Source organism: Scylla paramamosain, chromosome 13, assembly GCF_035594125.1.
Source record: "Scylla paramamosain isolate STU-SP2022 chromosome 13, ASM3559412v1, whole genome shotgun sequence".
Lineage (NCBI taxonomy): Eukaryota > Metazoa > Arthropoda > Malacostraca > Decapoda > Portunidae > Scylla > Scylla paramamosain.
This window is the reverse complement of record NC_087163.1, coordinates 12,970,269-12,991,840: the sequence shown is the minus strand read 5'-3', so window position 1 is coordinate 12,991,840 and position 21,572 is coordinate 12,970,269. Positions and strand designations below refer to the sequence as shown.

Genomic DNA, 21,572 nt, shown 5'->3' with positions numbered 1-21,572 from the left:
CTGCAACAGAGAAATGGTGGCCTGAATCGCCTGAAGACATCCTGAGTAAGAGTTACTGCAAATTAATGTGTCATCTATAAAGCTGGTGATAGTGTATCCTTCCTGCCTTAAAGTAGCAAATACTGGCTTCATCAGTTTGGTGAAAAGCCGAGGTCCCTCAGAAATGCCATTAGGGAGGCAGGTGAATTGATAGATAACACCTTGCCATGTAAAACATAAAAATCGTTGTTGCTCATCTGCAACCCTAACAGAATAATAAGCATGCCTGAGATCGACAGAAGCCAAAAAATCACCCTGGTTGATGAGCCTGATGGCCTGTTCAAAATTTTCCATTTTAAAATGTTTATATGGTATGTATTTGTTTAACCTCTCCAAGTTAAGAACCAGGCGAAATTCCCCGTTTTTCTTTTCTCGCAAAAAAATAGGAGAGATAACCTGCTGAGTTTGTTTGTGTGTGACTTTAATGACTTTAAGCTGTAAAAGTTTTTTGATCTCTCCAGAAATTATCCCCTGTTGCACAGTGTTGAACCTGTATTCCAAATCATTAAAAAATAAAGGATGAACACTATCGACATCAATATCAAGGTGGCAATGCTGAACAATATCCAAAATGACAGGGTCACTGGTAATTTTACACCACTCATGCAGGAAAGAGTGTAGTCTGCCAGCTTCAAAACATGCACTTGCCTGTAAGTTTACTGGGGCTACCTGCTGCGGCCGTCCCGGCCCTTGGAGTTTTTTGGCTCCACATCCTGACGAGTGGAAGGCAGTCGTGGGGCAGCCCTGGAGCCATACCTCTGTTGCCCGTAGGGTTGGAACCTGGCGTAATATCCCCTACTAGCAGGCTTGTTCCAATATCCACCAGGGCGTTTACCTGCGAACTTGCTAGTAAAGGCAGGCTTTTTCTGCGAGAACTTACTCCGCAGTTTCTCCGCTTCCTCAATTTGTCTGGCAGACTGGGACACATCGTCACCGAACAGAAAGCGAGTAATTGGCACCTTATCTGAGCAAAGATGAGCATATTTATAGTTTATCTCGCGTTTCATGACAAAACGCCTGGCCAAATTGTTCCTGTGATTGGCATTGCCTAGCAATGCCAATGCACCATTTAGCATGCTCACCTCATGTGCCAACTTGGGGTTACCTTCCTGTTCAGCCAAATCATCCAGTGCCACTAAGGATTTGGTGATAATGGTTGAAGCCCGCAGGATGTCCTTATTTACCTCCTTCAAGCGGAAGTCTGTCTTCCTGGCATCCAGCTTCAGGGCCTCCAACACCTGTGGGTTGCATTCCACTGGCGCAAGAGCATGGCAGTTATTAGGCCTCTTGACAACATCGTCCTCACACATGGCCTTGTGGTCCTCCTCTCTCATACCATTATCAAAGAGAAAGTTTACCATCTCTGCCACTCTATTGTCAATGTCAGGAACCACCGTGTCAGAAGGACCAAAGGCCTTAGTGCCCTGAATTAAGGTGCTGTCAGCAGGGGCGGCAGGCATCGACACTGCCTCATCCTCACTCATCCTGGCCGAGAAAACAGAAAAAGTGGCAGAACAAGGAGGCGACAAACCCCAGCCCCCCAGAGTACTGTCCTCCACAGTCACCTGCGCCGACCCAGTAGGGGGTGGTAGTTGCCGTCTGTCTGCCTGCAAGGCCTCCACTTCACCCCGCAAATCAGCCAAGGTGTCCAACACAACTGACCAAGGGGGAGGAGCAGGAGAAGTGCCGTGGGAACCACGTGCGTCAGCACTGTTACGTAATCTCACGCAACCATGCCTCCCACTCAAGCGACGAGATGAATGATCCCTGTGCCTGTCGTCGTCATCTTGAGTGCGAACAGTGGACCCAGGGAGAGGAGAAGGCCCACAGAAGGCACGTGGGGCAGGAGGGGAAGGGGATCGAGAGGCAGAGGACGCTTCACCAGACTCCGACATGGCTGCCGCACTGCGATAAGGAGAACAAAGCCGTAAGCTTCCCACACAGTTCCATCGTCAGTGGAGACCGATATACCAATAATACAACTCGCCCCAAAAACGGGTAACGAAGTTGAAGGCACTGTACCTGCGTAACAAGTATCGTGGCCTTATCTGAAAGAAAACAGCAAAAACTTGGGAGTCCGTATGACCCAGAATGACCGTGTCTGCCCGACGCGGCGATCAGCAAACAACTGCCGGCAGCGCGTGACGCACTCTCTCTCATGGGAAATGTCCACCCAGCAGATAGGTGATTTTGCCGAAGTAAAATCAATCCATTGTTGGTAACTCTTTTGAAGCCTACTTTCAAAGTCATTCTCTAGAGAGCCATTTTTATTTTATATGGTTCTGAGATATCTGAAGTCTTGACATATTAAAGTTTCTTCTCCATTAATGTAGAGCACACTACCACAATAATCAAAGCATTCCCTAGAGTGTTTGGTGCCTCACATGTTAAGTGAGATGGAAGGAGACTCCATATACATCCAACTTGCAGAGAATGCCATACCCTTTCCAGTCACAGCCTCTCACATGATTCCTTACAGATAGCATGTGGAAATTAAAGTTCACCTCTCACATGATTCCTTACAGATGGCATGTGGAAATTAAAGTTCACTTGGATGATCTGCTCACCAATTATATAATTGCCATGGTGGACTACCTGACAGCCTGGTGCCATCCTATTCTCCTGATAGCAAAGAAACTGTCTAGTGTAAGGTTGTCTCAATTGCTGTGAAGGTTGCAACATACCCTGTGCAGTCCCCTCACAATGCCATGACTTTCTTATGATTAGAACCAACTTGGATGATCACTGTTGGGTCTGCAGGTGTTGAATTAAGCTTTCCTGAGTATTCCATTAAATTTAAAAGAATAATAGGTGTTGCTACTTTTTTGTTGTATTCGTGCCAAGATACTGACTTTATTATTATCTATGTTTCTGTGTATTTTGAATTGATAATGTACCTACTTTGTTATTTGCTGGATTTGTGATAATATGATAAATTTGAATGAAATGATTCTGTTGTGTCATGTCAACTTCATGTTTACTTAAGGGTTGCCACCTCCCTAATAAATCAGATCACCTTCACCTGCTGCATTGATTACTCCTGCCTTCCTTCGTCCTGTTGCTTGCTGCCTTCACCGTGTTCCTCCCAAGCTGCTGCCTTGGTGGGAGGAACAATCACTATGGACACCAAAATGGGGTATTTTCAAATCAGGATGGCAGACAAGAACCAAGATCTCACATGCTTTATTATGCCTAAGGGTAACTTCAAGTTCAAGCAGGCACTCATGGGGTTAGTCTCAACTGGCAATAGATATTGCCAAGGAGACCAAGTGTTGGGTGACTCTCCTCAGATAATGAAGAATATGGATATTACCTTATGATGACAGATACAGTGAACTCAACATTTACACGAGATCTATACAGTGGTACCTTGACTTATGAGTTTTCTGAGTTATGAGCTGTCGCTTGGTCATTTTTTTTGCCTCGAGTTATGAGCCATAATCCTTGTTGCAAGCCATCTTCAGATACACTGCTGCTAGTTGGCATGGCAAGTACCACAATATCCACCCAGCATTCCTTGTCTCTCATTCACTTTCTGTGGTTGATACACTGCTGCTAGTTGGCATGGCAAGTACCACAATATCCACCCAGCATTCCTTGTCTCTCATTCACTTTCTGTGATTACATCACTGTGGAAGAGAGAGAGAGAGAGAGAGAGAGAGAGAGAGAGAGAGAGAGAGAGAGAGAGAGAGAGAGAGAGAGAGAGAGAGAGAGAGAGAGAGAGAGAGAGAGAGAGAGAGAAGAGTTGTGGCTGTGTGACAGCCAGTGAGTGACCTTGACAATGCCCAATGATGCAGCATGCTCTCTCTCTCTCTCTCTCTCTCTCTCTCTCTCTCTCTCTCTCTCTCTCTCTCTCTCTCTCTCTCTCTCTCTCTCTCAGCTAAGTTAACACACACACACACACACACACACACACACACACACACACACACACACACACACACATGTCGTCGTCAAGTAAACAAGCAGCGATCTAAGCTCCAGCAGAGAAAGATTTTGTTTGACCACAGCAACAACTAGGAGCTTAGAATGTGTTCCCAGGTAGAACCTGTGCTCAAGTAGCATTGTCCTGTCTCCAGAAATAAAAAAAAATATGGAAAATTTAAGTAATAACTGATGTAACAAAATGAGTAAGGGCTCCAGCAAGGCAGATGCCATAGGTGGGAGCAGGGTGTTGCTAACAGGATCACCATTCCCAGGATTTGGGGAAGATAATGAACTACATAATAAAATGCAAGGAAGGAAAGTGGCTTTGATGGAAGGGATGATCAGTGACCTCATTGAAAGAGTGAAAAAAAATAGAAAAAAAAAACAGCATGACCTGGAAGAGGAAAACAAAGAATTGAAAACACTATGCACTGATCTAAAAAACAAAATTGAAGGAAAACAATGATATTGTTAAAAAACAGGAAAATGAAGTGATAGGGATGAAAAGTGAACATCAAATCTGGAGGAAGGAAAAAGAGGGAAAAAAAGTTAACTTTACAGAAATCATAGAAGCGCAAAAGAAGGAAAAGACAGATTTAAGTTAGGAAATTGTGAAAGTGATTAAACAAAAGGAATTGATGCTAAGGGACACAGTGGACAAAAAGAAATGTATTGTTATATATGGATTAAAACAGGAAACAGAGCCAGTAAGATACAAAAGGGAAAGAGAACAAAAAAAGGTAGCAGAGGACATTGTAAGAAATATACAGAGAGAAGGGGAGGACTGGATAAGTGAGACTGTGGATATACATAGACTGGGGAAGTATATAGAAGGAGGAGAGCAACCACTGAGAGTAAAATTTAGGGCACAAACAACAGCCATGGAAGTGATATCAAATGCGTGGAAGCTAGACAAGACAGAGCAATACAAGAAAGTTTGGATAAAGAGGGACAAGAATGAGGTGGAGAAACTCAAGGTAAGCAATCTAATAAAAGAAGCAAAGGTAAAAAACGAGAACAGAACAGAGGAAGAGAAAAAAAAGTTCTATTGGAAGGTAAAAGACGAGAGGCTCAGGAAGTGCTATCTGACAAAAAAAGAATAGAAAATGTAAATAATGTATGGAAAAATAAAAACTGGATGGTGGCATATACGAATATAAATTTGTATATGCCATTGCGAGAATTGAATAATTATATTAAGATAAAGCAGCCCGACATCATGGGTATTACTGAAGTTAAACTAAATGAGACAACAGAAAATATAAGAATTGGTAATAGTAATTATAATGTGTGGATAAAACACAGAAATAATAAAAAAGGGGGAGGAGTCATGTTACTTACAAAGAAGAGTATAACAGTGGAAGAGGTTGAAATAGGAGAAAGCATGACGGAAGTAATTAGAATTCAAACAAAAAGGAAAGGAAAAGGAAGAAGAGATTTTGCAGTGACTTATGTACCCCCAAAGATGAATGCATGGACACAAGAGGATTTTACTTCGGCAAATCACGTGTCTGCTAGATGGTGCCGTTCACATGAGATACACTACACTTCGCCACACAGTCAGTTACTGTGCAGACACCACACAAGTCGGACGTCGGTCTCGCCTCCTGTTAAGTTGTTACGACTTCTGTTATCGGTGAGTGATAGGAATATTAAAGTTTTCTTGTTTGGATTGTGTATTATGATTTCCATTACCTGTTATAAGGGTGGAATATTGTCTTAATTATCCGTTACCTGATTATAGGGCGGAGTATTGCCTATGGATATCCGTTACCTGATAAGGGCGGAGTGTTGTCTATTTGAATCTGTTACCTGAATTAAGGGCGGATTGTGGACTATAAATATCCATTACCTTGTATAAGGGCGGATTATTGGTTATATGATATCCGTTACTTGATATAAGGCGGATTATTGGCAAATATGACCATATTTGGGCACTTTCGTGAGCCGACATAGGTGCGAGATGGTTCCATCTTGTTACCCATTATTGGGGCAAGAGGAATATTGCCTTATTTACAAGCCCGGGGGCAATTGACTTCCCAAATTACTAAAGGGAAAAAATTTTTTGATTTACAGTTGCCCTGTGTGAGAGATTAAGGCACCCGTGAAGTTATAAAAAGAACTGCTGTTGGAATGGGTGGCGTCTTGTTAACATTCGCCGCCAGGTCTAGGACGCCTTCTGATGCTTGCCCCAGTCCTGAGAGATTCAGTACTACCAGCATGCCACGCAACTCAGCTAAAATAAAGGAACTACACAAGGGGAGTAAACATGATGAAGAAAGATCCACATCCAAGAGCCGTTCTACTCGTCATGAGAGGTTAAGTTACTCTCAGTCACCTTCCCCTTCTCCAAGATACGATGGTGAAGACAGCACTGCGCCTTCTTTGGGCATGATTATGGATGCTTTGACTGAGTTGAGGAGGGACATGGACAAGCTTAAGAAGGAAAATAGGGATGTGAAGTCACAAGCAGTTCATAACAATGCTCCCCAGTCGGTGTCAAATAATACTTTGGTGCCAGATTCTCAGGAATCACAGGCAGGATTTTCTGGATTTAGAACTCCACTGAGGGAGGACAGTGATGAGGAAGAGGAAATCCAGAGGGATGTTCCTCATGATAGCATACTGTTACAAGGTGCTAAGAATTATGGACCCACGGAAACTGTCTCAAAAGAACTTGACAAGGAAATTGCTGCAATGGTGAACCACCTGTTTATTAATGGCATGAGGCAGGAAGATTACAAAGCCATTGTAGAAGATGAGGTGACATTTAGACCAAGTAACTGCCATGCATTAAATCAAGTGGATTGCAACACACAGGTCCTGGATGCGCTGCCTGCAGAGGCAAAGAAGGCAGACTTCCGCTTAAGGGACGTGGGAAAAGATATTACCAAGGCAGCTACTATTGTTGTTAAATCGCTTACTGTGCTAGACAAGGTGGCACGTGATGAAGAGCACCAAATTATCGCAAATGAGGTGGCCATGCTCAATGGTGCATTGGCATTATTGGGTAATGCCCACTACAGAAATAACTTGACCAGGCGACATATTATAAAGAGGGACATCAATCCCAAATATTCTCATTTGTGTGCTGACAAGGCTCCCATGACGGGTCTATTGTTTGGGGATGACCTGTCACAAGCCACCAGAAATATTGAGGAGGCAGAAAGGCTGAAAACCAAGTTCACTTTTAAGAAGCCTACATCTTGGACTGCAAGCAGTGGCAGATTTGGTGGAGGTAAACAACGTAACTTTTTTGCTAAGGCCTCCACCCGTGGATTCCAATCCAGATATCAGCCATATGGTTTTCGCAGGACGCCCTCCAGTGGTGAACACAGGCGCTCCTATCCTGCTCAAGCTTGGACAACAAAAAACGTGAGAGGGCGGGGTCAACACAACCCCCGGCGTTAACCCAGGTGAGAGAACAATTCGAGGCTGGGCAAATTCACAAGTTTATCAATAAATGGCGTGTGATTACAAGTGACCTGTTCATTTTGGATATGGTGGAACATTGTCATCTGAATATAGATGAAGCTAATATCGAATATTTATTTAAAGAGGATATACAGTATGTCTTTAGTGAGGAAGATAAACTGATTATGCATCAGGAGGTTAAAAACTTGTTAGAGATAAAGGCCATCATAGAGACACATAGACAGGATCAACAAATACTTTCACCAATTTTTCTGAGGAAGAATAAGACTGGGGATTATAGGATGGTGTTAAATCTTGAAAAACTGAACAGGCATGTAGAATATACTCATTTTAAAATGGAAAATTTTTAACAAGCATTACAGTTGCTTAGTCAAGGAGATTATATGGCTTCTATAGACCTTAAGAAAGCCTATTATTCAGTATAAATTGCAGAGGAACAACAAAAATATCTGTGCTTTAGATGGTTGGATAAGATTTACCAGTTCACATGTCTACCTAACGGGTTTTCGGATGGTCCTCGTCTATTTACAAAACTTCTGAAGCCAGTTTTCTCTACACTTAGGCATAAAGGCCACAACATCACTAGTTATATTGATGATAAGCTTCTGTGTAGTAGCTCTTTGCCGAGATGTTTTGATTGCATGAATGACACCGTTCAGTTGTTGCAGAGTGTAGGTTTCTGCATAAATGTGGAGAAATCTGTTTTGAGTCCCACTACGCGTATTGAGTATTTAGGTAATGTGAAAGATTCGGTGGCCATGACAGTTACCTTGCTGGCGCGTAGGAGGGATAAGATTATACAGCATTGCTCTCTTTTATTCAATAGACAGAGAGAAAAAATTAGAATTGTGGCAAGAGTGATTGGCCTGCTGGTGGCAGCAATACCAGCTGTAGAGATGGGGAAAATGCACTATAGGAGGATGGAAAGAGCAAAGATCAAGGCCTTGGAAGAGGCATGTGGAGACTTTAATAGATGGATGAACATTACAGAGGAGATTAGAATAGATCTAAACTGGTGGATTAAGGAATTGGAGAATCAAAACAGGAAAATATTCAGAAATGCACCAGATACTGAGTTGTTCACAGATGCTTCAAATCTAGGATGGGCAGGTTGCCTAAATAACATCACTAGCAATGGCAGATGGTCCCCTGAAGAGGTGCGTTCGCACATTAATGCACGTGAATTATTGGCTATATTATTCTCATTGAGATCTTTTACACATCTCCTTAGAGGTTTACACGTCAAGGTGTTATGTGATAACACTACAGCGATTAATTACGTGAATGAGATGGGAGGTGTTAAGTCAATAGTTTGTGATGACATTAGTAGGGACATCTGGGAATGGTGTCTTAGTAATGGGGTATGGCTGACTGCTTCCCACATACCAGGCAAATGTAATGTCATGGCCAACGAGGCGTCACGTTCCTTTAATGACAGACATGAGTGGCAGCTGAATGAGATGATATTTAAGGAATTGTGTTCTATATTTGGGAATCCTTGTATAGACCTATTCGCTTCACGTTTGAACAAACAAATGACTCCATTCTGTGCATGGACACCAGATCCAGAGGCTGCATATATTGATGCATTTACAATTCCATGGGCTAATTTTAAATTGGTTTACCTCTTTCCTCCCTTCTCTCTGATCTCTAGATGTCTGCAGAAGTTAAGGGAGGAAAGGACCAGAGGATGGATCATAGTGCCACTTTGGCCATCACAACCGTGGATGGGGATGCTCCTTCGGATGCTAGTAGACGACCCTCGGGTCATACAGAGAAGGAAAAATGTGCTAATGCATCCATCAACTGCAGAGGAACACCCAATAATGAAACACACAAATTTGATGGCTTGTCAGTTGTCCGGAAACAACTTGGAGAACGTGGCATATCTAAAGAAGGTACGGAAATCATTATGGCCTCTTGGAAACCAGCAACAAGTAGACAATACAGCACTCACATCAAGAGGTGGACACTCTTTTGTAGTAGAGGGAACATTAATCCCATTGCACCATCTGTAGTACATATATTAAACTTTCTGACTCATAACTTTCAAAGGGGTGTGGGTTATGAAAGCATTAACACGGCAAGAGGGGCTCTATTTGCAATAGGAATTATGGTGGAAGACTGCAGAGCAGGCAATCACCCACTCGTCAACAGATTTCTGCAGGGAGTCTTCAACTTACGCCCTTCTACACCCAGGTATGCAACGACCTGGGATGTGAAACTCGTATTACAAAAGATAAGACTCATGGAACCACTACACAGCCTAACACTGAAAGACTTATCGCTAAAAATGGTGATGCTGATGGCAATGACACAAGCAGCCAGGATCCAAACTTTGCACTTATTATCGTTGGTGAATATGGCATTTGGAGAAGAATCTGTTTCAGTTTTGTTAGGAGGTAACATCAAGCAATGCAGGCCAAAATTTAATGTTCGTACTATTGTATTTAAAGCTTATCCTCAGGATTACAGATTGTGTGTAGTTAAGACTATGAAAGAATATATAAAAAGAACTGAGAGGCTAAGGACAGAATCTGGAAATGCAGATGGGAGACTACTCATAAGTTATATAAAACCTCATAGGAGTGTTTCCAAGGACACAGTGGCAAGGTGGCTTAAGACCATATTATATAAGTGTGGGATTGATACCAAGAGGTACACAGCAGGTAGTATTAGACCTGCATCAGTGTCTAAGGCCAAGGCACTGGATGTACCTATTGCCACCATCATGGCAAAAGCTGGTTGGACACAGGAAGCCACATTTGCTAAATATTATAATAAGGATATACAAGGGGAAATAGACCCTTTTCAAGAAGCAGTGCTAGGCTCAGTATAATGTAAGGTTTGAAATGTTATCAGCAGTAAAAATCATGTTCTATTTTCATAAATGAAATTATGTTTTTGTAATAGGAACTTTTATTTACACCTATTTACAAAATGTGAATTTTGACAGAACCCTTTACATACAACACCCACATGACTTTAAAATCTCATGTGAACGGCACCATCTAGCAGACACGTGATTTGCTGAAGTAAAATTACAGAAGTACATGAGACTTACCGTAGGTTAGTTGAAATGTGCTTCGGATTTTGCGAGGCACATCACGTCTGCTAGATGGTAGAGTTCACATGCCCTCCACTCCCTCCCTTTGTTAATTGATGATTCTTGGTTTACACGACAAAAATTCACTGACTGGAAGGGTTGGGAGATAATAATTCATGTGGGTAGTTGTATCTTTAAAGACTGACTGTGTGGCGAAGTGTAGTGTATCTCATGTGAACTCTACCATCTAGCAGACGTGATGTGCCTCGCAAAATCCGAAGCACATTTCAACTAACCTACGGTAAGTCTCATGTACTTCTGTAATTATAAATTATTGTCATGAGATATTAGTAACTGTTTGGAGAGAATACTGGCAGAGAGTAACAATATAACACTTATGGGTAACTTTAATTGCAAGGAGGTATGCTGGGAAGAGTGGACCATGGATGGAGAAGTCATGGGGATATATTCTTCTAAATTTAATAATAACAAATACTATGACCCAGTGGATTGGAGAAAATACAAGATTTGGAGGTAATGAAGAGGCATCAAGGCTAGACTTGGTGTTTACAAAGAAAATGGACATCATCGAAGGAATAAATTATCAGTGCCCACTAGGTAAAAGTAACCATCTGTTAATTGAAGTCAGTATAGGCAGTGGCCCAATAGAAAATATGAATGAAATTTACAAGAATGGGAGATATAATTACAGGAAAGCAGATTTTATCAGGTTGAGGGAATATTTTGCAGAGGCTAAATGGAAACAACTGTTCATGGCAAGCAGTACGCAGGAAAAGTGGGACATATTCATGGAAATTTATAATGAAGGGGTCAGTAGATATGTACCGAAGATCAAAACAAAGGAAGTGAAAAGGAAAAAAGATTGGTTTAATACGAGATGTATAACAGCAAGAAAAGAAAAAGAAGCAGCATGGAATAGATGGAGAAAAAAAGGAGGAAGTGAGAAATGGGAAGATTTCAAGAAGGCAAGAAATTAATATATCAGAATCCTGAGAGATGAAGAAAGGAATTATGAGAAAGATATAGTTAACAAATGAAAAGATGAGCTGAAGTTATTCTTCAGATACGTGAATGGGAAGAAGAAAAACAGACAAACAATAGATAAATTAACAAAAAATGACATTACATAAGAAGATACACGGTTACAAGCGGAATTAATGAAGAAGTGCTTCCAGTCAGTATTTAGCAAAGAAAGCAAATTTGAAGGTGAAAGAGCATGGCACAGAGACAATGTGATGAGAGAGATACAGGTGGACATAAGTGAAATTAAGATTATGAAAGATTTGGATGTAAGTAAGGCTCAAGGACAAGATGGAGTGTCCAACTGGATACTTAAGGAATGTTTTGAACATCTGGCAGAAGGTATACACAATACCATAGTATGTTCTTTTAAGGGAGGAAAAATTCCTCTAGACTGGAAGAGAGCCAATATTGTGCCCATTTTTAAAGGAGGTAATGAAGATGATCCATTGAATTACAGACCAGTGTCCCTAACAAGTGTGGTGGCAGAAACAGCAGAAAGAATAGTTAAAAACAGATGGATGGAATATTTAAAAGAAACACATACAATGACTGACAGACAATTTGGTTTTAGGAGTGGAAGATCTTGTGTCACGAATTTAGCGAGCTTTTATAGTAGAGCAACTGATATAATTCAAGAGAGAGAGGGTTGGGTAGACTGCATTTATTTAGACCTAAAAAAGCATTTGATAAGGTACCACACCAGAGACTGCTATGGAAAATTAAAAAATATAGGGGGTTTGCAAAGAAACACACTGAATTGGATTACAGACTTCTTGAGGGATAGAGAAATGAGAACAGTAATAAAGGGAGAAAAATCAGAATGGTGTAGAGTTACAAGTGGAGTACCACAGGGGGCAGTCTTAGCCCCCGTAATGTTTCTGGTGTATGTCAACGATATGGTGGATGAGGTTGACAGTCTGTTTGCAGACGATGCAAAATTATTGAAAAGAGTGGAAAACAATATGGATTGTGAAATATTACAGAAAGATCTAAATAAGATATATAAATGGAGTAAGAAATGGGAAATGGAATTCAATGCAAAGAAATGCAAGGTGATGGAATTAGGAAAAAGCAAAAGAAGATTGACAAGTTCCTACACCATGGGAGAAATAGAAATTAAGAAAACCAAAGAAGAAAAAGACTTGGGAATTACAATCAATGATAACTTATCACCAGAAAAACATGTAAACAAAATAGTTGGGGAAGCCTATGAGTTACTAAGAAAGATGAAAGGGGCATTTGCTTACATGGATGAAGAGATGATGAAAAAGTTGATGGAATATGTGATTCGAACAAAACTGGAATTTGCCACAATTGTTTGGTCGCCCCATAATAAAAAAAGAAATAAGGAAAATAGAAAGGATCCAAAGAGCTGCAACCAAATTGGTACCAAGTTTGAGAGATTTAACCTATGAAGAAAGATTAAGGAGATTGAAGCTTCCATCATTACAAGAGAGAGGAGAAAGAGGAGACCTGATTGCTATATACAGAGCTTTAAAAGGTAAGGATAAAGTTGACAAAGAAGACTTATTTGTGTGGGACTCAAGAGATACAAGAGGACATGGAGTGAAATTGAAGAAAACAGCAAGTAAAAGAGATGTCAAGAAATATGGGTTCCCAAATAGAAGCAAAGAAATATGGAACAACTTAGATGAAACAGTGGTACAAGCAAAATATATTCATGAATTTAAAGTTAAGCTGGATGCTTATAGATATGGAGACAGGACAGCACGAGCATAGCTCTTTTCCTGTAAAACACAACTAGGTTAATACAACTAGGTAAATACACACACACACAAACACACACACACACACACCACACACACACACACACATACACACACACACACACACACACACACACAGAGAGAGAGAGAGAGAGAGAGAGAGAGAGAGGAGAGAGAGAGAGAGAGAGAGAGAGAGAGAGAGAGAGAGAGAGAGAGAGAGAGAGAGAGAGAGAGAGAGAGAGAGAGAGAGAGAGAGAGAGAGAGAGAGATATTATTATTAGTTTATTGAAAAATTTTTCTTATTTACAATCATGTAAGTAAGATGAAAACTACAATAAGACAATGCAAGTACAATACACTTCCCAGTAAATTTATCCAGATAAAAAACAATTTCCAATATGTCTGTCTCCTATCAAACAGTTAAAACAATGTGCAAAAATTAAACCATATAAAAATCATTTTTATATAGCTATCTTCCTCCAACTAAAAGATGAAAACAAAACTTATGCAACCCCACAATTAGAATTTTGAGCAAATAAAAGCATAAAGTACAGGTTGCATGCCTGATTCAATCAATCTTTCTGTTAACTTAATTGAAAGAGAGAGAGAGAGAGAGAGAGAGAGAGAGAGAGAGAGAGAGAGAGAGAGAGAGAGAGAGAGAGAGAGAGAGAGAGAGAGAGAGAGAGAGAGAGAGAGAGAGAGAGAGAGAGAGAGAGAGAGAGAGAGAGAGAGAGAGAGAGAGAGAGAGTTTTCAGTATTTCATAAATATAACTACATATGTTTTTTACTTCATCTCTCTCCATTAGTGTACTTAAATTACTAAAGACTAGCATATTATATCAAGTTCTGCAATCTCTGGGCAGAAAACAATTTAAGAGAACATGTAACTCATCCTGTATTACATTCTTGTCACACAAGCACCACTGTAATTCCACCAGTGTTCCATTTCTCCTATCTCTCTCAATCTTCAGATCATGAGACATTAGGTGGAGCCTAGTCAGCTCTTATCACTTGCAACAAGGAATAAATTTGGTGCTCATATAGATTGGGTGTACAGATAATTGGGGGTTGATTGCTGAACTGTAAGTTACATACTTAGAAGCTGATGGAGGTTTTCCTCTGACTCTTCTCTTGACTTCTTCTAGTGATTTCCTTTTACACTCATACAACAGGGCTTGTGCCACGAATCTGTGCCCTGGGGGTATTGGCCTCTCTGCATAGTTTATATCTGATACAGAAAGGTTCCTCATTAACTGGCATTCTCAACTTAGATTGGAAAAACTTCTATATCCTGCTGGCTACCAAATCTTGTACAGGTTGCATGCCTGATTCAATCAATCTCTCTGTTAACTTAATTGAGAGAGAGAGAGAGAGAGAGAGAGAGAGAGAGAGAGAGAGAGAGAGAGAGAGAGAGAGAGAGAGAGAGAGAGAGAGAGAGAGAGAGAGAGAGAGAGAGAGAGAGAGAGAGAGAGAGAGAGAGAGAGAGAGAAATTGTGGTTGTGTGTCAGCCAGTGACCTCGTGGCTGATGACAATCCTCTCTCTCTCTCTCTCTCTCTCTCTCTCTCTCAGGTAAGTTAACAGAGAGAGAGAGAGAGAGAGAGAGAGAGAGAGAGAGAGAGAGAGAGAGAGAGAGAGAGAGAGAGAGAGAGAGAGAGAGAGAGAGAGAGAGAGAGAGAGAGAGAGAGAGAGAGAGGGCAAAAGAGTCAGGTAGCAGCTAATCAGGAGTTAGCCACAGGTGACCTCACTGCAGAGGATGCAGTTAACCTCTGTGAGAAAAAATGCTTACCACTTTTTAAAAACATGCAGTTGACTGTGTCGCCTAACTCTCCCACATTTTTAAACCTAGGATGTTCATAAAATAAAATAAAATAAGCATTTGGTAATTTTGAAATATGCTGTAATCTGTGAGTTTCATAAAATAAAATGAATGTTCAATAGCCTTAAAGGGGTCATTTTACCTGAAATCTGGTAAACATAGGTTCATTATATCAATTTTTTTTTTTTTTTGTGGGGGATAGAACGGATTAATGGCATTTCAGTTAATTTCATTAAGGAAAATTGATTTGATAAATGAGCAAATTGAGTTATGAACTCTATCATGGAACAAATTAAACTCATATGTCAAGGTACCACTATAGATGCATTTTCACTTTAAAGTGGTCTATTATTTGAGGTAAAATTTTCTATATACATGATCCCTCACATTAACACAATGTAAAACTTCTGTGCTCCCTTGCTATGTGCTCCTGTGCTGTAGACTGTGATATCACAGACACCCAAATGCAGGAATTCTGCAGTTATCTCCATTCAGTGTATGATGTATGTGTTATGTGTATGCATGTGTTTGTAGTGCCTGGTTGCATGTAGTATGCAATGTTTAGATAGCATGGAAGAATACAGTTTGCTTCAACCCCTCTTAGCATGTCTCTGCATAGCCATCATTCTGGCTAGATATGTTATACCACCTCTGATTTTTCACAAAGCTTGCTTACAATACTTGTAAGCAAGCAGTAATGGTTCCATTTTATAGGAATGGGACAACTGGCTGTGGCCACCTGGCCGCAGCCCAACTGGTTGCAGGAAGCTGGCCATGGCCTACTGGCTGCGGCCTATGAAAATCTATGGACAATTCCCCTAAGATATTCAACAACATTTCGACTCTCAAATGCTCTGACAATTGCTTTAATTTTTTCAAACTATTTGCTCAAACCTTTGCTAAAAACTCTACCTTGGACGATTCTGGGTTTGTTCCTCTCTCTCATCCACCCTCTGACTACTTCATGCTACCTATTAAAATTCTTCACAATGATGTTTTCCATGCCCTTGCTGGCCCAAACTTTCGGAAGGCTTATGGACCTGATGGGGTCCCTCCTATTGTTCTCCGAAACTGTGCCTTCGTGCTTGCACCTTGCCTAGTCAAACTCTTTAAGCTCTGTCTGTCAACATCTACCTTTCCTTCTTGCTGGAAGTTTGCCTACATTCAGCCTGTTCCTAAAAAGGGTAACCATTCTAATCCCTCAAACTACTGTCCTATTGAATCTATTTGAATCTATCCTCAACAGGAAGATTCTTAAACATCTATCACTTCACAACCTTCTATCTGATCGCCAGTATGGGTTCCGTCAAGGCCGCTCTACTGGTGATCTTCTGGCTTTCCTTACTGAGTCTTGGTAATCCTCTTAGAGATTTTGGTGAAACTTTTGCTGTTGCCTTGGACATATCAAAAATTTTTGATAAAGTGTGGCACAAAGCTTTGATTTCCAAACTACCCTCCTACGGCTTCTATCCTTCTCTCTGTAATTTCATTTCAAGTTTCCATTCTGACCATTCTATTGCTGCTGTGGTAGACGGTCACTGTTCTTCTCCTAAGTCTATTAACAGTGGTGTTCCTCAGGGTTCTGTCCTGTCATCCACTCTCTTCTTATTATTCATTAATGATCTTCTAAACCAAACTTCTTGTCCTATCCACTCCTTCGCTGATGATACCACCCTGCACTTTTCCATGTCTTTTCATAGACGTCCAACCCTTCAGGAGGCAAACATTTCACGCAGGGAAGCCACAGAACGCTTGACTTCTGATCTTTCTAAAATTTCTGATTGGGGCAGAGCAAACTTGGTATTGTTCAATGCCTCAAAAACTCAATTCCTCCATTTATCAACTCGACACAACCTTCCAGACAACTATCCCTTCTTCTTCTATGACACTAAACTGTCCCCCTCTTCTACATTGAACATCCTCGGTCTGTCCTTTACTTATAATCTGAACTGGAAACTTCACATCTCACCTCTAGCTAAAACAGCTTCTATGAAGTTAGGCGTTCTGATATGTCTCCGCCAGTTTTTCTCAACCCCCCGGCTGCTAACTCTGTACAAGGGCCTTATCCGTCCGTGTATGGAGTATGCTTCACATGTCTGGGGGGGTTCCATTCATACTGCTCTTCTAGACAGGGTGGAATCAAAAGTTTTTTGTCTCATCAACTCCTCTCCTCTAACTGACTGTCTTCAGCCTCTCTCTCACCACCGCAATGTTGCATCTCTAGCTGTCTTCTACCGCTATTTTCATGCTAACTGCTCTTCTGATCTAGAAAGAAACAGATGTGATAGCAGTGGTGCCATCTGGTTGAAATAAAGGAGGGAAAGAAGAAGAAGCAAAGTTATTGGAGATGTTTTTGGCTAGATGCCAAAAGTCATGAGGGGAGTTAGATCTTGAAAGGTTTTGACACTTTCTGTTAATGAAGGAGTTTTTGGCTAGTTGGAGAACAGACTTGGCATGGTTCTGGGCAGAAATATAAAGTGCATGAGATTCTGGTGATAGAAGGCTTAAGTATCTTTTGTGGGCCACCTCTCTATCATGTACAGCACGAGAACAAGCTGTGTTAAACCGAGGTTTGGAAGGTTTAGGTCGAGAAAAAGAGTGAGGAATGTACGACTCCTTGCCAGACACTATCAGTTTTTGGCTAGTTGGAGAACAGACTTGGCATGGTTCTGGGCAGAAATATAAAATGCATGAGATTCTGGTGATAGAAGGCTTAAGTACCTTTTGTGGGCATGGTTCTGGGCAGAAATATAAAGTGCATGAGATTCTGGTGATGGAAGGCTTAAGTACCTTTTGTGGGCCACCTCTCTATCATGTATAACATGAGAACAACCTGTGTTAAACCAAGGTTTGGAAGGTTTAGGTCGAGAAAAAGAGTGAGGAATGTATGCCTCCATGACAGACACTATCACCTCTGTTATGCACTCAGCACACAAAGATGGGTCTCTGACACGGAAGCAGTAGTCATTCCAAGAAAAATTACCAAAATACCTCCTCAGGTTCCCCCAACTAGCAGAGGCAAAACACCAGAGGCACCTTCGCTTAGGGGGATCCTGAGGAGGGATTGGAGCGATAGGACAAGATAGAGATATGAGATTGTGATCAGAGGAGCCCAACGGAGAAGAAAAGGTGACAGCATAAGCAGAAGGATTAGAGGTCAGGAAAAGATCAAGAATGTTGGGCATATCTCGAAGACGATCAGGAATATGAGTAGGATGTTGCACCAATTGCTCTAGGTCGTGAAGGATAGCAAAGTTGAAGGCTAGTTTATCAGGATGGTCAGTGAAGGGAGAGGAAAGCCAAAGCAGGTGGTGAACATTGAAGTCTCCAAGAATGGAGATCTCTGCAAAAGGGAAGAGGGTCAGAATGTGCTCCACTTTCAAAGTTAAGTAATCAAAGAATTTCTTATAGTCAGAGGAGTTAAGTGAGAGGTATACAGCACAGATAAATTTAGTTTAAGAGTGACTCTGTAGTTGTAGCCAGATGGTGGAAAACTCAGAAGATTCAAGAGCGTGGTCATGAGAGCAGGTTAAGTCATTGCGCACATGAACGCAACATCCAGCTTTGGATAGAAAATGAGGATAGAGAAAGTAGAAGGGAACAGAAAAGGGGCTACTGTCAGTTGCCTCAGACACCTGAGTTTCAGTGAGGAAGAGAAGATGAGGTTTAGAAGAGGAGAGGTGATGTTCTACAGATTGAAAATTAGATCTTAGACTGCAAATTTTGCAGAAGTTAATGAAGAAAAAGTTGAGGTGGGTGTCAAGACACTTAGGGTCATTGACAGAAAGGCAGTCTGACCTGGGGACATTTATGGTCACCTCCCCAGATGGGGACTCCGAGGCTGGTGTAGGAGTCACCATGATAATTTTTAAATTTTTGAGTGAAGGGTGTGTGTGTTATTAGGTGCTTAAAGTTTTGTGTGGAGGAAGAGAGTTGTCTTTAGAGGGCAGGCTTTGACTGCCCCCTTGTGTTGTGAGACAAAGGGAAACATTCAGTGAGGTTACAGCTGGGTTTAATGATAAGTTCACAGCACCCCCTGAACAGTGCTTTAGACATCACTGGAAGTAATTATTGTTTCGGCAGGTGTCTACTGCCTCCTCCTCCTCCTCCTGCTGTGGTAGACAGTCACTGTTCTTCTCCTAAATCTATTAACAGTGGTGTTCCTCTGGGTTCTGTCCTGTCACCCACTCTCTTCTTATTATTCATCAATAACCTTCTAAACCAAACTTCTTGTCCTATCCACTCCTATGCTGATGATATCATCCTGCACTTTTCCACATCTTTTCATAGGCATCCAACCCTTCAGGAAGTAAACATTTCACGCAGGGAAGCCACAGAACGCCTGACTTCTGATCCTTCTAAAATTTCCAATAGGGCAGGGCAAACTTGGTATTTTTCAATGCCTTAAAAACTCAATTCCTTCATCTATTAACTCGACACAACCTTCCTGACAACTATCCCTTCTTCTTCAATGACACTCAACTGTCCCCCCTCTTCTACACTGAACTACACTGAACATCCTCAGTATGTCCTTTAATCTGAACTGGAAACTTCACATCTCATCCCTAGCTAAAACAGCTTCTATGAAGTTAGGCATTCTGAGACATCTCCGCCAGTTTTTCTTACCCCCACCAGCTGCTAACTCTGTACAAGGGTCTTATCTGTCCATGTATGGAGTATGCTTCATATGTCTAGGGGGGTTCCACTCGTACCGCTCTTCTAGACAGGGTAGAATCAAAAGTTTTTCATCTCATCAGCTCCTCTCCTCTAACTGACTGTCTTCAGCCTCTCTCTCATTGCCGCAATGTTGCATCCCTAGCTGTCTTCTACCGCTATTTTCATGCTAACTGCTCTTCTGATCTTGCTGACTGCATGCCTCCCCTCCTCCCACAGCCTCGCTGCACAAGACTTTCTTCTTCCTCTCATCCCTTCTCTGTCCACCTCTCTAATGCAAGAGTTAACCAGTATTCTCAATCATTCATCCCTTTCTCTGGTAAACTCTGGAACTCCCTGCCTGCTTCTGTATTTCCACCTTCCTATGACTTGAATTCCTTCAAGAGGGATGTTTCAAGACACTTATCATTCAATTTTTGACTACTGCTTTGGACCCTTTTATGAGACTGGCATCTCAGTGGGCTTTTTTTTTACTGGATTTTTGTTGCCCTTGGCCAGTGTCCTTCCTACATAAGAAAAAAAAAAAAAAAAAGAACCATGAAAGTGAACAGTCGGACCATGTGGGCATCATGGGCATTGGTTTTTCACAAAGACTACCTACTCAAGATGGCTTCTAACCTTCTCTCTGTAACATCATCTCAAGTTTCCTTTCTGACCATTCTATTGCTGCTATAGTAGACAGTCACAGTTCTTCTAGGTTTATTAACAGTGGTGCTCTTCAGGGTTCTGTCATGTCATCCACTCTCTTTCTATTATTCGTCAGTGATCTAAGCCAAACTTATTGTCCTATCCACTCTTATGCTGATGATATCACTGCATTTTTCCATGTCTTTTTCATAGATGACCAAACATTGAGGGACTGAGTAACACAGATAGGAAAGCCACAGAGTGCCTGACTTCTAATCTTCCTAAAATTTCTTATTGAGGCAGAGCTAATTTAGTTCAGTGCATCAAAAACTTTATTTTTTCATCTGCCAATTTGAAGCAATCTTCCAGATAAGTATTTCAGATAGTTATCCAATATTATCTGAGTTATCTGATAACTATTCAGATAGTTATTCTTCAATGACACACAACTGTTCTCCTCTACACGGAACATCATTGATTTGTCCTTAAGTAATAGTCTCAACTTGAAACTTCACATCTTATCTATAGTTAAAACAGCTTCTATGAAGTTAGGTGTTCTGAGTCATCTCCATCAGTTTTTCTCACAGCTCCAGCCACTAACTCTGTACAGGTATCTTATACATACATGTATGGAATACTTTTCACATATATGGGCATTTTCACTTACACTGCTCTGCTAAAAAAGGTGGAATCAAAAGCATTTCATCTTATCAACTACTTTCCTATAACAGACTGTCATCAGCCTTTTTCTACTATCTGCTATGCTGCATCTCTTGCTATCTTCTACTGCTATTTTCATACCTACTGCTCTTCTAATCTTGCTAACCACCTGCTTCCCCTCCTCCTATGACCTCACTACACAAGACATTTTATTTTGTCTTACCCCTATTCTGTCCATCTCCATAATGCAAGAGCAAACCAGTATTCATAATATTTCATCCCTTTCACTTGACACTGACTAAGAATTTTGTCATCTTTTTTAGGGGCACCAACTGTATAGCCACAAGCACCACCCATAAGAACACACACACCATACATACACATCCTGAGGAGCCATACCTGAGGGGGTGATTCAGGCATGTCCTTTATAGTGGTCAAGCCTGAGTGAGCAGCATATAATGTGTTATCAGCCTGGGCACTGGACACCCAAGGAAAGGCACAAGGTTCACACAGAGAGGTAGATGTGAGCTTATCTGAAAAGAGAAAGTATTTTTTATTTTACCTATCTATGCATTT

At 41.2% G+C, this 21,572-nt stretch overlaps 2 protein-coding genes across 2 annotated transcripts in view; both read right to left on the bottom strand.

Moving 5' to 3' along the window:
* The window catches only part of LOC135106190 (uncharacterized), a 292,915-nt gene that overhangs the window by 126,859 nt on the left and 144,484 nt on the right, over positions 1 to 21,572 (bottom strand). Inside the window, exon 6 of the mRNA XM_064014967.1 lies at positions 21,396 to 21,529. Within this exon, the coding sequence (XP_063871037.1) occupies positions 21,396 to 21,529 (134 nt within the window). The remainder of the gene's footprint in view (positions 1 to 21,395; positions 21,530 to 21,572) is intronic.
* LOC135106434 (uncharacterized) lies at positions 326 to 3,831 on the bottom strand. The gene is made up of 2 exons (XM_064015439.1): positions 1,435 to 3,831; positions 326 to 1,393 (listed from the first exon to the last, which is right to left on the bottom strand). The coding sequence occupies exon 2, from the start codon at positions 1,371 to 1,373 to the stop codon at positions 705 to 707; it is 669 nt and encodes a 222-aa protein (XP_063871509.1). The 5' UTR covers positions 1,374 to 1,393; positions 1,435 to 3,831; the 3' UTR covers positions 326 to 704.